Source organism: Mesoplodon bidens (genome assembly GCF_964165515.1).
Source record: "Mesoplodon bidens genome assembly, chromosome: 19".
In the NCBI taxonomy this organism is placed as follows: Eukaryota; Metazoa; Chordata; class Mammalia; order Artiodactyla; family Ziphiidae; genus Mesoplodon; species Mesoplodon bidens.
In genome coordinates, this window is record NC_138179.1 from 44613593 (window position 1) to 44627982 (window position 14390).

General features: G+C 45.8%; 2 protein-coding genes across 4 annotated transcripts in view; one reads left to right on the forward strand and one right to left on the reverse strand.

Annotated features, from left to right (window-relative positions):
• The window catches only part of WDR45B (WD repeat domain 45B), a 38490-nt gene that overhangs the window by 9537 nt on the left and 14563 nt on the right, over positions 1-14390 (reverse strand). For 2 of the 3 annotated variants that reach the window (XM_081219700.1, XM_081219702.1), the window contains exons 3-5: positions 5826-5927; positions 2043-2130; positions 457-551 (exon numbers count right to left, since the gene is read on the reverse strand). In XM_081219700.1, the coding sequence (XP_081075826.1) occupies positions 457-551; positions 2043-2130; positions 5826-5927 (285 nt within the window). The remainder of the gene's footprint in view (positions 1-456; positions 552-2042; positions 2131-5825; positions 5928-14390) is intronic. The other variant, XM_081219701.1, reaches the window with a different exon arrangement.
• On the forward strand, positions 2146-4417 carry LOC308607611 (cytochrome c oxidase assembly protein COX14-like). The gene has a single exon (XM_081219703.1). It carries the CDS (start codon positions 2654-2656, stop codon positions 2825-2827), a length of 174 nt encoding a protein of 57 aa, XP_081075829.1. The 5' UTR covers positions 2146-2653; the 3' UTR covers positions 2828-4417.

The window sequence follows — 14390 nt, forward strand, 5'->3', positions numbered from 1 at the left end:
AAAAAAACCAAAAAATTTAAAAGCAAAGTTAAGATGATAAAATGAATAACAAAGTCAGCCACACGTAATCCACCAGCCAGAAGAAAAAGGGAAGGAAATGTCTCAGAACTTAATAAAAACATGGATTCCAGGGCTCACCATGGAGCTCCTGAATGGCTGACAGTGGGAAATCCCAAGAGGGACTCCGATGATTCTGGTGAGAGGCAGGGTCTTAGAACCACAGAAAGGAAGCTGGGCTGTGACCGCGGGAAGGTTCAGGGGAGAAGGTAGGGACCGAGATGGGGAGCTTGCCTCTCCCAGACCCTTCCCCAGAGCCCCAGATGCCCCAGGACCCACCACTAGGGCAACATCACTCCAAGACCACCTGGAGGAGAAGTGCCCAGCATGGGTCTGCGTCCCGCCTGGATCGGACCCAGGAAGCCAGTTTCTACCATCCATCCTCCTCTGGATTCTTACCTTTCGGGTTATAGCAGGTTTCAAAGACGTGCAACTGATGAGGATTGTGTGTGAATGTAAACACCTTGATCATAGAGTCCAAAACAACCACAATTCTGGAAAGAAAAAAACACCATCAGAATTTCTCTCCCCCAAAGTGAAACTCAAACAGTTTATGACTTTTGTTCTTATCATCTGGAAACAGAAACACCGCAAAGAGCAAATACAAGAGGGTCATTCCGGGGATCTCCCTGGTGGTCCAGTGGCTAAGGCTCCACGCTCCCAATGCAGGGGGCCTGGGTTCAATCCCTGGTCAGGGAACTAGATCCCACATGATGCAACTAGGAGTTCGCATGGTGCAACTAAGACCCAGCACGGCCAAATTAATTAATTAATTAATTAATTAATTAATTAATTAATTTAAAAAGAGGGTCATTCCTGAACCCAGGCACTGGGCAGCAAGGTCTGCAGAGCAGGTTGGCAGGGAGCCTCTGGGCGCGAGGCTGGCACTAGGAATGAGCGCCTCTCACCGGCTGGAGGAAAGTATAGCCCGAGGGCTGGGAGGGCATTTTCATCAAATACTTTGTCTAGAGTAAGAACCAAGCAGGACACAAAGGCAGAAATTCTATCTTAACACACTTTTAGACACGTCTTGACAATCCAGAAATGTAAGAAAGTGGAATATCCTTGATTTGGCTCCAGGATTTGCATTATTACGAGCCCCTAAATGCTGACATTCCTGGAAGAAACAAGTCTACCTATGAGTGCAGGGATGACAGACCCCTATTCACACTTGTCTGGTTCAGCATCTGTCCTCCCACAGCCGAGCACAACATGTAAATCACACCACAGCCGAGCACAATGTAAATCACACCACAGCCGAGCACAACATGTAAATCACACCACAGCCGAGCACAACATGTAAATCACACCACAGCCGAGCACAACATGTAAATCACGCCACAGCCGAGCACAACATGTAAATCACGCCACAGCCGAGCACAACATGTAAATCATACCACAGCCGAGCACAACATGCAAATCACACCAAAACCCAGAGCGATGAAGCTCTGCTCTACCTCCGTCAACATACTAGGAAAAACTCCTGTGCTCTCCTAAACCCCAGAAAGGCAACAGCTGAGAGAGACCTGCTACTTTCAACAGGTGAGACTCAATGACAGCTTCTCTGTGAGGAGTTCCTGAATTTTCCTTTACTTTCAGATTGAAACATGTATGAGGCAGCATTTGGACAAGTGTGGGCTAAGAGGGAGGCAATTCAAGGTTCAAAACTCGAGTCCTCAGTCTGTACCTGTTGGGTGGGACGGCTCCCCTGAAGGACTGAGAGCTGGAGGGGCAGGGCTGGCCGGGGGCCGGGTCCACGGAGGTGCACTTCAGCCACGCCCACCGACCACTCACCTGTAAGTGATCCTGGGAGGCAAATAAAATTCACTGCCTTCCTTATGTCCTTGGGTTATAAACTACAGTCTCACGTTTTTATACATCGTTTTCCTGAACACTTCACTTCTCTTCCTTCAATATAAAAATGATTTCAGCCATCTTCAGAGAAAGTGACTGTTCTACCTCTAAAAATGAGACACCAAACCTACCTATCTCGCCGTAATTTGGCAGCCTTGACTTCGGTAGAAAACTCTATTTCAATCACAGTCTTCTTCTTCAGGTCATCCCAGATCATCACTGAAACAGGAAAGAATGTATGAACATGGTAATGAACAGGCCAGGGGCGGGCTTGCTAAGGCCACTCCTGAAGGAGTCCTCACATCACAAACACCTGACTGGGAGCGGGTAGGGTGGGGGTGGGGTGCGGGGGGGTGCGGGGACACGAGGCTCTCCCACTGGCAGGACGGTCCCGCTCCCAGGTCTCAGACCGCCCCCCCCGCCCTCCTATTCATCAACCACACACCTGCTCACACCTCAGGCAGCCAGTCTCTGCCTCTCTATACACACAGGCATGCACACAGGCACTCAAGCGCACTTGAACCTCCTCCCTGCCAACCCTTGCCTAGTTTTTAGGCAAACTTCTCTCCACCTCTCCTTCCTTGGTTCTACTAGACTGAGCCAAAAAGCAAGCCCAACCACAGGTACCAAGTGCTAGAGATAAACCTGGATTAAGAAAAGAAAGGGTCCGGCTGCGCTAGGAGGTCGCGCAGGCTGGAGGCCTCGGTCGGAGGGAAGGGAGAGGCCGCATCCAGGGGACAACATGCCAACGGCCAAGCAACCAGCCGACACTGGCTACGAGACCTCCTCCACCTCCACGGTGCCCCTCACTGCTTACGGCAGCTACCTCTGCAGTGCCCCAGCCTACCACTATTGCCAGCGGCGCAGCTCCCAGCGCCAGGCTGCAGAAGAACAGAAGACCTCGCGAGTCCCGTAGAGCTGGGGGGCTGTTTTCCTTGAGCAGACAGACCTGAGGCATGCTGTGGAACGACCTCACCTGCAATCATTTCTGAATCAAGAGGATCAGGACCTTAATGGTTTTCGAACTCTGCTGGGAAAAAGTGCCCACGTTTTCTCTGGTACAGTCAGTTTGGAGAGGCTACTGAACTGTAACAGGAATGGGAGGGTGAGGCACACCTACAGACATTAAATAGTTTACCACGTCAAAAAAAAAAAGAAAAGAAAGGGTTCTTTCATGGGGAAATGAGACACATAAAAACCAGGGCCAGTGTTCTTCAGCCCTGACTGTTCTCGCTCTGCTTCAAGCTCTGGAATATCTTCTGCTCACACTACAATCTTGCGTCAGGGTGGATTAGCAGTTTATGTCGCAAGGGCTGATACAATTTACAGACAACCCTGGAGGATGAAGAGCGTGTGTCCAGACCTCTTTTCCACTTGAAAAGCTGGGTACAAAGCGTGTGGCGTGAGGGAAATAAGCTCCCTAAACAGTCAGGTTACAGCTGACTGAGAATGGAAGGGAAGACCTTTCCCCTAAAGGTCCCAACACCATGACCAACAACAGCCCGGTGGAATTCAGGGGTAAGTTTTGCCAGAATGGGTAAGTATCCTAAGTTTCAAATCAAGAGACCACTGAATACCAGCCTACCAGAACTGCCAAAACTATTATCAAGTAACCTAAGACGTATTTACTATCGAAGAGGTTAGCTATCATTTATAACCACTCAAAACTGAAGCGGAGAACAGTGCTCTTCCTGCTCCTTCAAACACCATCTTTGATAAACTTTTCCCATCGGCTCTTCCTTAAAGGGCACCAACGTGTCAGTGAGTAGACAGTTACCTTACTGAAAATAGTATCTTCCCCAAACCAGATGTTCACAACCCTCTGGGCAAAGGACACTCTACTCTTGAACACGAAAGCAATTCAGTGAACTTCCTCTGGCCCTGCAACCTAACACCAGAAAGCCTACAACTCAACACAAACGCAAACTGGCCCAAACCGGCCCAAACCAGACAGAAGCCCACAGATACGGATGTCAAGGGTGTCACAAATACGGGTGAACTCCATTTTCAGAAATGTCTGGAAACAGTGTGATGAAGCCCCAGAGGAAGCAGCACGAATTTTCATTCACAGAACAAAAGTGACCAGACACGATGCCTTGGGTAGTGAGAAAAATCCATGGCCTCTGAGGGCTGCGAGCTGCCCGACTGCAGGAAACCCAGAATTTTAAATGTACTGGGCGGGATCCTGTATGTCTGTCTCTTGATACAGTTCCTAATAGCAAAAAATATATTTCAAAATTCTGGACTTCCTCCTAAATGGAAAGGGCCTCTCTGCTCCCTGAACAGCACCCTGTCAGGACCCAGTGGGTCACCGTGACAAACCAGTCTCCTCCAGTCCTGTTTTATTCTGTTTTCACAAACCAAAGACACTAGATTCTTTACACTGTAACACCATGCATCTTAATTGATAATCGTTAAAATATTAAGCAGTAATTTTGACATTGAAAAAATGTATTTTTAATCTTACAAAAGTTTAAACAGACCAAGTTCTTTTTTAAAAATTGCCCTTAGCACACTACAAAAAGCTTAAATTTTACTCAAAATGTTCAGTTAGAAAACTGCTTTCTTCTAAAAAATATTTTTCTTCTGCAAAATTTCTGAGACTCTCACTTCTCGGAATTTTTTTTACTGAGAATAAGATGTTACAGGTGAAAGAGACCCCAGAGATTATCTGGTCCACTGCTCCCTTGGGGGCGGGGAGCAGTGACACCTCCCAACAGTGCCACAGGTGGGGCTAGGCTACTGACTCCTCACCAATGATCAATGATCAATGAAATTCTTCATATGACAAAGACTGATCCAGCGGCAGAATCTCTGCCCATCCCCAAGGAGCCCAAGTAATTCTTCTTTTTTTTATTTTTTTTTTATTTTTTTTTGCAGTAGGTGGGCCTCTCACTGTTGTGGCCTCTCCCGTTGTGGAGCACAGGCTCCGGATGTGCAGGCCCAGCGGCCATGGCTCACGGGCCCAGCTGCTCCGCGGCACGTGGGATCTTCCCGGACCGGGGCACGAACCCGTGTCCCCTGCATCGGCAGGCGGACTCTCAACCACTGCGCCACCAGGGAAGCCCTTCTTCTTTTTTAAATATTTATTTATTTATTTATTTATTTTTGGCTGTGTTGGGTCTTCATTGCTGTGTGCTGGCTTTCTCTAGTTGTGGCGAGTGGGGGCTACTCTTCGTTGTGGTATGTGGACTTCTCATTGCGGTGGCTTCTCTTGTTGTGGAGCATGGGCTCTAGGCACGCAGGCTTCAGTAGCTGTGGCTCGCGGGCTCTAGAGCACAGGCTCAGTAGTTGCGGTGCCTGGGCTTAGCTGCTCCGCGGCATGTGGGATCTTCCCAGACCAAGGCTCAAACCCATGTCCCCTGTATTGGCAGGCGGATTCTTAACCACTGCACCACCAGGGAAGTCCCTCTCCTTTACTTTCAAAGAGCCACACTCTTTACAATGCCATCTCTTTGAACAAAGACACACACACACACACACACACCAGGAACAACACTCCTCAACCCAGAGCCCAGCTGTTCTCTGTTCTATATGTTTCTGTGAGTCAGTGGCTCTCTGCAGGAGAAGCAGCCTCCCCACACCTGGCTTTAAAAGGAGCTCACAGCACAGGACGCCAACCGCAGAAGAACATCCAGAACAAAATGGTGCGAAGGCCCCCATCCAGACAACACAACTGAAAAGTACGTGCTCTATGTCCATGGGGACAAGTGACCCTGGTCACACGTTTCTCCTCCCAGGAGCAGCAGAGAAAAGACACTCTCTGTCTGGATGCTTCTTTCCCAGGGACTAGTCCTTCATGTGTCACAGGGCCACCATGGAAGATCCAATGTAGCCAGAGACACAAAGATACTCTAAGAAGTTCAAGAGAGGACTACACATGAGGTGCATAATTAAATGCAGGATTACTTTACCTTTGTTCGGAGGGTATTTCGGCTTTTTTCCACCACCAACTAAAGCTAAATAGTTGCAGCGAAATAACATTTCAATATGGCCAACTCCTCCTTCTAGAAATTCTGAAATGATAAAAATAAGTCAGTATGTATATTTTACAATAAAAAAAGAAAAAAAGTAAAAACGTAACAGTCAGAATTTGATTTTTAATCAGTAATTTGTATCTGCCATTAGAAATGAGAATAGTGACCGGCTAGGAAAATAATTAGCTTCAGACCTCTCAGCATCCTGTCATCATGAACTGTATTTTCATGTGCAAACACTAGGAGCCTAAGAAGCCAATGTAGCAAAATGTATGAAATATCTGAGTTTGTATTTTAAGGTGCAGCAAAATTTGTAAGCTCTGAGGAAGTATGCTGTGATGCAAAAGCTGGAATTCCTTTTCACCACTTTAAACACCTCTTCGACTGGAAGTCTGAAATGCTCAAAAATGTTCACAAATTATGTGAAGACGAACATGTCAGCAGATTTTCAGCTGTGATCCACGACAGAAGGAAGCCCAACAGGCTCTCTCAGGGGAGCAACAGGAGCCCCCCAGGAGGAGTGGGGGGCTCAGGAAAGCACACTGTGCTCTGAATGGTTCCCGTCGCAGCAGGGCCGCCCCACCCCATCTCCCCAGCTTCCACTCTGGTCTGTTGTGACCACGAGCTCCTGGGACAGTGAGGGGCAAGCCAGGAAACAAAACCTCTGAAAATCAGAAGTTAACCTAAAAATTGACTCCTACCTGTCCAGTCAGAGCCGCCCAAGAGGGACTCAAAGTCCATCAGCTTGCTCAAGGAGAAGTTTCAAATTCAAGGCCTAGCAGAAACCCTAGAAAGGACTCTGTGCTTAACATTATCCACAAGGAACACAGTACTCCTTATAAACAATTTAATGGTCCTGTGACACACAAGCCACCTCAAGTAATTCTCGCTGTAACAGGATGTGGCCACAGCCCAAACTCAAAGGACTACAATGCTTCAGTCCTTAAACCGCTCTCGGCTCAGTGTGCGGCCTCAGACCCATGACCGCGCAGAAATCCTTCGCCTCACAGTGCGGGACACGCCTCCATCACCACAGGCACCACCTGGTTCCCTGGATGCACTCACTGGGCACAGGGAGACTAGCTGCTGGTTAACCTTCAGCCTTGGCCTTTACACTCTTGAAGAGATTAATGGACTCCAACAGACCAAAGCTGAGCAAAACTTGTAATAACCGGCTATTAAACAAATGCTGAGCACCAGTGGGGGAGAAGACGGTCTCTTCAGCAAACGCTTGTTGGGAAAACTGACAAAGAAGAATGAAGTTGACCCTTAACTTGTATCATGTACAAAAGCTAACTCAGGGGACTTCCCTGGTGGTGCTGTGGTTAAGAATCCGCCTGCCATCCGCCTGACGGATCCCTGGTCCATCAATGGGTTCGATCCCTGGTCCAGGAAGATCCCACATGCTGTGGAGCAGCTAAGCCCGTGTGCCACAACTACTGAACCTGCGCTCTAGAGCGTGCAAGCCACAACTACTGAAGCCCACGTGCCTAGAGCCTGTGCTCCGCAACAAGAGAAGCCACCGCAATAAGAAGCCCACGCACTGCAACGATGAGTAGCCCCCGCTCGCCGCGCACCTAGAGAAAGCCCACACACAGCAATGAAGACCCAACACAGCCAAAAATTAATTAATTAATTAATTTACTTAATTTTTTTAAAAAAAGCTAACTCAAAATGGGTTAAAGACCTAAATGTAAGATGATCCAAAACTACAAGACTCCTGGAAGAAAACAAAGGCAAAAAGCTTCATGGCACTGGACTTGGCAATGACTTCTTGGACATGACATCAAAAGCACAGACAACAGGGGCTTCCCTGGTGGCGCAGTGGTTGAGAGTCCGCCTGCCGATACAGGGGACACGGGTTCGTGTCCTGGTCTGGGAGGATCCCACATCCCGTGGAGCGGCTGGGTCCATGAGCCATGGCCGCTGAGCCTGCGCGTCCGGAGCCTGTGCTCCGCAACGGGAGAGGCCACAATAGTGAGAGGCCCGCATACCTCCCCCCCCAAAAAAAGCACAGACAACAAAAGCAAAAACAGACTGGGACTTCCCTGGTGGTCCATTGGTTAACATTCCACGCTCCCAGGGCAGGGGGCCCGGGTTCAATCCCTGGTCAGGGAACTAGATCCTGCATGCTGCAACCAAGAGCCTGCATGCTGCAACTAAATAAAAGATCCTGCATGCCGCAACTAAGACCCAGTGCAGGCAAATAAATAAATAAAAAAAATTTTTAAAGCAAAAACAGACCAGTGGGACTACATGAAACTTTAAAACCTTTTGTGCATTAAAGAACTTAAAGTGAAAAGCAAAATGGGAGAAACGTCTGCAAATCACATCCCTGCTAACAGGTTAATATCAAAAATATATAAAGAGCTCCTACAACCCTAAAACAATAATAAAACAAAACAAAACAAAGTCAAATAATTGGATTATAAAAAATGGGCAAAGGACTTGAACAGACATTTCTCCAAAGATGATATATGTGTTCAACACTCATGAAAAGATGCACATCACTAAATACAGAAATGCAAGTCAAAACCACAATGAGAACACGGTATATCTTTCCATCTGTTTCTGTCATCTTCAACTTCTTTCATCAGCATCTTAGTTTTAGGAGTACAAGTCTTTTGCCTTCTTAGGTAGGTTTATTACTAGGTATTTTATTATTTTTGATGCAATGGTAAATGGAACTGTTTCCTTAATTTCTCTTTCTGATATTCTGTTGTCAGTGTGTTGTAGATGACACAAACATATGGAAAGATATACAGTGTTCTTGGACTGAAAGAATTAATATTGCTAAAATGACCATACTACCCAAGGCAATCTACAGATTCAATGCAATCCCTATAAAATTACCAATGGCATTTTTCACAGAATTAGAACAAAAAAGTTTTTAAATTCGTATGGAAACACAAAAGACCCCAAATAGCCAAAACAATCCTGAGAAAGAAGAACAGAGCTGGAAGAATCACACTTCCTGACTTTGGACTATACTACAAAGCTACAGTAATCAAAACAGTGTGGTATTGGCCCAAAAACAGACACATAGATCAATGGACCAAAACAGAGAGCCCAGAAATAAACTCACAAACTATGATCAATTAATCTATGACAAAGGAGGCAAGAATATACAAAGGAAAAAAGACAGTCTCTTCAATAAACGGTGCTGGGAAAACTGGACCGCTACACATAAAAGAATGAAATTAGAACATTCTTTAACACTATATACAAAAATAAACTCAAAATTGGTTAAAAACCTAAATGTAGGACTTCCCTGGTGGTCCAATGGTTCAGACTCCACACTTCCATTGCAGGGCACATGGGTTCGATCCCTGGTCAGGGAACTAAGATCCCCCATGACACATGGCGCTGCCAAAAAAACCCAAAACAACAACAACAACAAACCAAAGCAAAAGAAAAAAACACACCTAAATGTTAGACCAGATACTATAAAACTCCTAGAGGAAAACATAGGCAGAACACTTTTTGACATAAATCACCGCAATATTTTTTTGGATCCATCTTCTCGAGTAATAGAAATAAAAACAAAAATAAACAAATGGGACCTAATTAAACTTAAAAGCTTTTGCACAGCAAAGGAAACCATAAACAAAACAAAAAGACGACCTACGGACTGGGAGAAAATATTTGCAAATGATGCTACTTAGAAGGGCTTAATTTCCAAAATATACAAACAGCTCATACAACTCAATAACAAAAACCCACAAACAACCCAATCAAAAGATGGGCAGAAGACCTAAACAGACATTTCTCCAAAGAAGACATACAGATGGCTAACAAGCACATGAAAAGATGCTCAATATCGCTAATTATTAGAGAAATGCAGATCAAAACTACAATGAGGTATCACCTAACACCAGTGAGAATGGCCATCATCAAAAAGTCTACAAATAATAAATGCTGGAGAGGATGTGGAGAAAAGGGAACCCTCCCACACTGTGGGTGGGAAAGCAAATTGGTGCAGCCACTATGGAGAACAATATGGAGGTTCCTTTAAAAACTAAAAATAGAGTTCACCATATTATCCTGCAATCCCACTCTTGGGCATATATCCAGAGAAAACTCTAATTCAAAAAGATACAATGCACCCCAATGTTCGCAGCAGCACTATTTACAATAACCAAGATGTGGAAGCAACCTAAATGTCCATCGACAGATGAAAGGATAAAGAAGATGTGATATATATATACATAATGGAATATTACTCAGACTTAAAAAAGAATGAAATAATGCCATTTGCAGCAACATGGATGGACTCAGAGATTATCATACTAAGTGAAGTCAGAAAGAGAAAGACAAATATATTATGGTATCACTTATATGTGGAATCTAAAAAAATGATACAAATGGGACTTCCCTGGTGGTCCAGTGGTTAAGAATCTGTCTTGCGATGCAGGCAACACCGGTTCGATCCCTGGTTGGGGAACTAAGATCCCACATGCTGCGGGGCAACTAAGCCCGCGTGCCGCAATGAAAGATCCCACGTGCTGCAACTAAGACCCAACGCAGCCAAAATATATAAATATTGTAAAAATAAAATAAAATAATTAAAAACTGATACAAATGAACTTACTTACAAAACAGAAATAGACTCACAGACATACAGAAAACAAACTTACAGTTACCAAAGGGGATCGGGGGGAGGGGGGGATAAATTAGGAGTTTGGGATTAATATATACACCCTAATATATATATAATAAGTAGGACTTCCCTGGTGACGCAGTGGTTGGGAATCCACCTGCCAATGCAGGGGACACAGGTTCGAGCTCTGGCCTGGGACGATCCCACATGCTGTGGAGCAACTAGGCCCATGCACCACAACTACTGAGCCCACACTCTAGAGCCTGCAAGCCACAACTATTGAGCCTGTGTGCCACAACTACTGAAGCCCACGTGCCTAGAGCCCGTGCTCTGCAACAAGAGAAGCCACCGCAATGAGAAGCCCATGCACTACAATGAAGAGTACCCCTGTTCGCCGCAACTAGAGAAAGCCTGCGTGAAGCAATGAAGACCCGACACAGCCAAAAATATATAAATAAATTAATTTTTAAAAATAAAATAAAATAGGTAAACAAGGATCTGCCGCATAGCACAAGGAACTATACTCAGTTATCTTGTAATAACCTATCATGGAAAAGAATCTGAAAAAGAAGATATATGTATGGATAATTGAATCACTTTGCCATACACCAGAAACCAACACAACACTGTAAATCAATTATACTTCAATTAAAGCAACAACACAATGAGATATCCTGCCACGATCATTAAGATGGCCACTATCAAAAAAACCAAAAAAACAAAACACAGAAAATAACAAGTGTTGGCAAGGATGTAGAGAAATAGGAATCCCTGTGTACTGCTGGTGCAGCTGCTACTGGAGACTGTATGGTGGTTCCTCAAAAAATTAAAAACAGACTACCACATGATCCAGCAATCCCACTTGTTAGTATACATTCAAAAGAACTGAAATCAAGGCTATGAAGAGATATTTTCACACCCATATTTACAGCAGCATTATTCACAACAGCCAAGAGGTAGAAGTAACCCAAACGTCTATTAAGGGGGTGAACAAAACATGGTCCAGCCACATAATGGAATATTACTCAGCTTAAAAAGGAAGGAAGTTCTGGAACATGGTACAACACTGGTACAACACAGATGAACTTTGAGGCTATTATGTTAAATGAAATAAGTCAGTCACAAAAGGACAAATACTGTATGAGTCTACTTAAATGAAGTCCCTGGAGTAGACAAATTCATAGAGACAGAAAGTAGGATGGTGGGGGCTGGGGGGGGGAAGGGGAGTCAGTGTCTAATAGGGACAGAGTTTCAGTTTTGCAAGATGAAGAGTTCTGGGGGTCTGTTAGGGGTGTACTTATTTCCTCAGTGCAGGTTCACTAAGTTCTAGAATCAAATTTAGTAAGAGAAACCTGTGAATTATGCCAAGAGGTAACCAACATATTTTTAAAATACTATCCAACCAAGGGAGAATATTTAATACTAACACAACACTACGCGAGCACTGAGACTTCAAACTTATTAATGTTGGATTTGTCAAAGTCATGAGTTTTCTCAAGTTCTAAAAGCAGCGAGTCACTCCCTTAGCAAGATGTAACCAAGCTAATGGGAGAATGAAGAAATGCCAGGAGGCACAACAGCCTCTGAAATGTGACCTGGACACAGAGAACCGATTGGGTGGGATGGGGGAAAAAACAAAAACTGAAGTACTTCACGTGAAGAAATCACCAAAAATGTGTTAAGGGGCTTCCCCTGGTGGCGCAGTGGTTCAGAGTCCGCCTGCTGATGCAGGGGACACGGGTTCGTGTCCCGGTCCGGGAGGATCCCACGTGCCGCGGAGCGGCTGGGCCTGTGAGCCATGGCTGCTAAGCCTGAGCATCCAGAGCCTGTGCTCCGCAACGGGAGAGGCCACAACAGTGAGAGGCCCGTGTATCTCAAAAAAAAAAAATGTGCTAAAAGGATATTACATTCTGTTTCAAAGTTTTTAAAAAGTTTTAATTTAAATGATACAGGCTATGATTTCTCTCTAAGCCTCTTTCTAACAACGACAACAAAAAAACAGTATTATACGAAATCAGAATTATTTTGTTTTACCTTGATGCCTATCTATGGCTGACTCTGATGCAATTAAAAAAAACATCAATGTCAAGATTACAAAGATGTTAAAAGTTAAGGATTAAGACAGCAGTTTTGACCACTGTAAACTGCTATGGCCTCTGGCCTTTGGAAAGGAAAAGAGAAAAGCAGATTTTTCAGCATCAACTGGTGAGGCAGAGAAAGGGGAATGTGAGGCTTTCCTGGGAAGAGCGGAAGCAATCAAAGGTGAGACTCCAAACTCCAGGAGAGTCTGAGGACTTTTAGTGACCCCCACCCAGGGCCACAGCCGCCACCCCACTGAGCACCTGCCACAGCCCCCAAGGGTGTCTGACCCCCACCTCCTGCAGCTGGAGAGGAGGGGGCCTTCCAAAAGGAAGCCCAAGATTGCCATCAGAGCCCCGAGTCCCAGGCCCCAAGGGCTGGTCCTGAAAGATCAACAGGCGTCACTCACTGACAGAATAGCAGAGACATGCACCCAAGGATGCTCGTCAATATCCACATTTCTAAAAGTCCCCAGGCCCAGCAGCTGGCTGGCTATGCAGCAAACTCGAGAGAGAGATGGAGGACACAAGACAGGCTCCAAGGAAACTTCGACTGATGAAAGCTTCAGGCACAAATCCAATACCTGACAGGTCCCACTCTTCCTAGAGAACCTGCCTCAAAAAAAATGACAAACTGGGGGGAATTTCCTGGCGGTCCAGTGGTTAGGACTCCGCGCTCTCACTGCTGAGAGCTCGGGTTCGATCCCTGGTCAGGGAACTAAGATCCCACAAGCAGCTTGGCCCCCCCCAAAAAAAAGAGAAAAAAAAGAAACTGAAATAAAATGGGGGAGAAGGATGTCTACGTGTTGGCTTAACCTCCATTCCGCCGAGAGGCTCTCATACGAAAGGGGAGAACTTGGCCCTCCTGGCACGACAGCAACCCCCCCTTTTCATCTTGCCTCGGCCCTGCAACCTCCAGCTCCTTTTATTTCCGAGGAGTTTTCTTTTAATGGAAATATCTTAATTGTTTCTCATTATACAAATTATATATTATCACTATGAAAATAAAACAACACAGAAGAGCATTAAGTAGAAACAGCTGTAAACGAGATCATGCGTGTACTTGTACTGAACTCAACAAACCAATGGCACCACCTGGCACCATCACACTATTTTCCAACTCTTCCCTCTAACAGTGCGTCACGGCTGTACCTCCATGTCAGGATGTACCACAGCATCTAGCATCTTTTTCCCAATTTTTTCCTTCAGATAAAATCCTGTAAGGAACCAAGATGGCGGAGTACAGGACGTATACTCCCTCTTGAGAGAACACCAGAATCACAACTAGCTGCTGGACAATCATCGACAGGAAGACACTGGAACTCACCAAAAAAGATACCTCACATCCAAAGACAAAGGAGAAGCCACAATGAGACGGTAGGAGGGGCGCAATCACAGTAGAATCAAATCCCATAACTGCTGGGTGGGTGACTCACAGACTGGAGAACACTTATACCACAGAAGTCCACCCACTGGAGTGAAGGTTCTGAGCCCCACGTCAGGCTTCCCAACCTGGGGGTCTGGCAACGGGAGGAGGAATTCCTGGAGAATCAGACTTTGAAGCCTAGTGGGAATTGACTGGAGAACTTCGACAGGACTGGGGGAAACAGAGACTCCACTCTCGAAGGGCACACACAAAGTAGTGTGTGCATCGGGACCCAGGGGAAGGAGCAGTGACCCCAGGGGAGACTGAACCAGACCTACCTGCTAGTGTTGGAGGGTCTCCTGCAGAGGTGGGGGAGGAGGGGGGCTGTGGCTCACCGTGGGGACAAGGACACTGGCAACAGAAGTTCTGGGAAGTACTCCTTGGTGTGAGCCCTCCCA

Bases quoted from the DNA above. Each gene is read 5' to 3' on its own strand.
- LOC308607611 (XM_081219703.1), top strand. From the start codon at position 2,654: ATGCCAACGGCCAAGCAACCAGCCGACACTGGCTACGAGACCTCCTCC.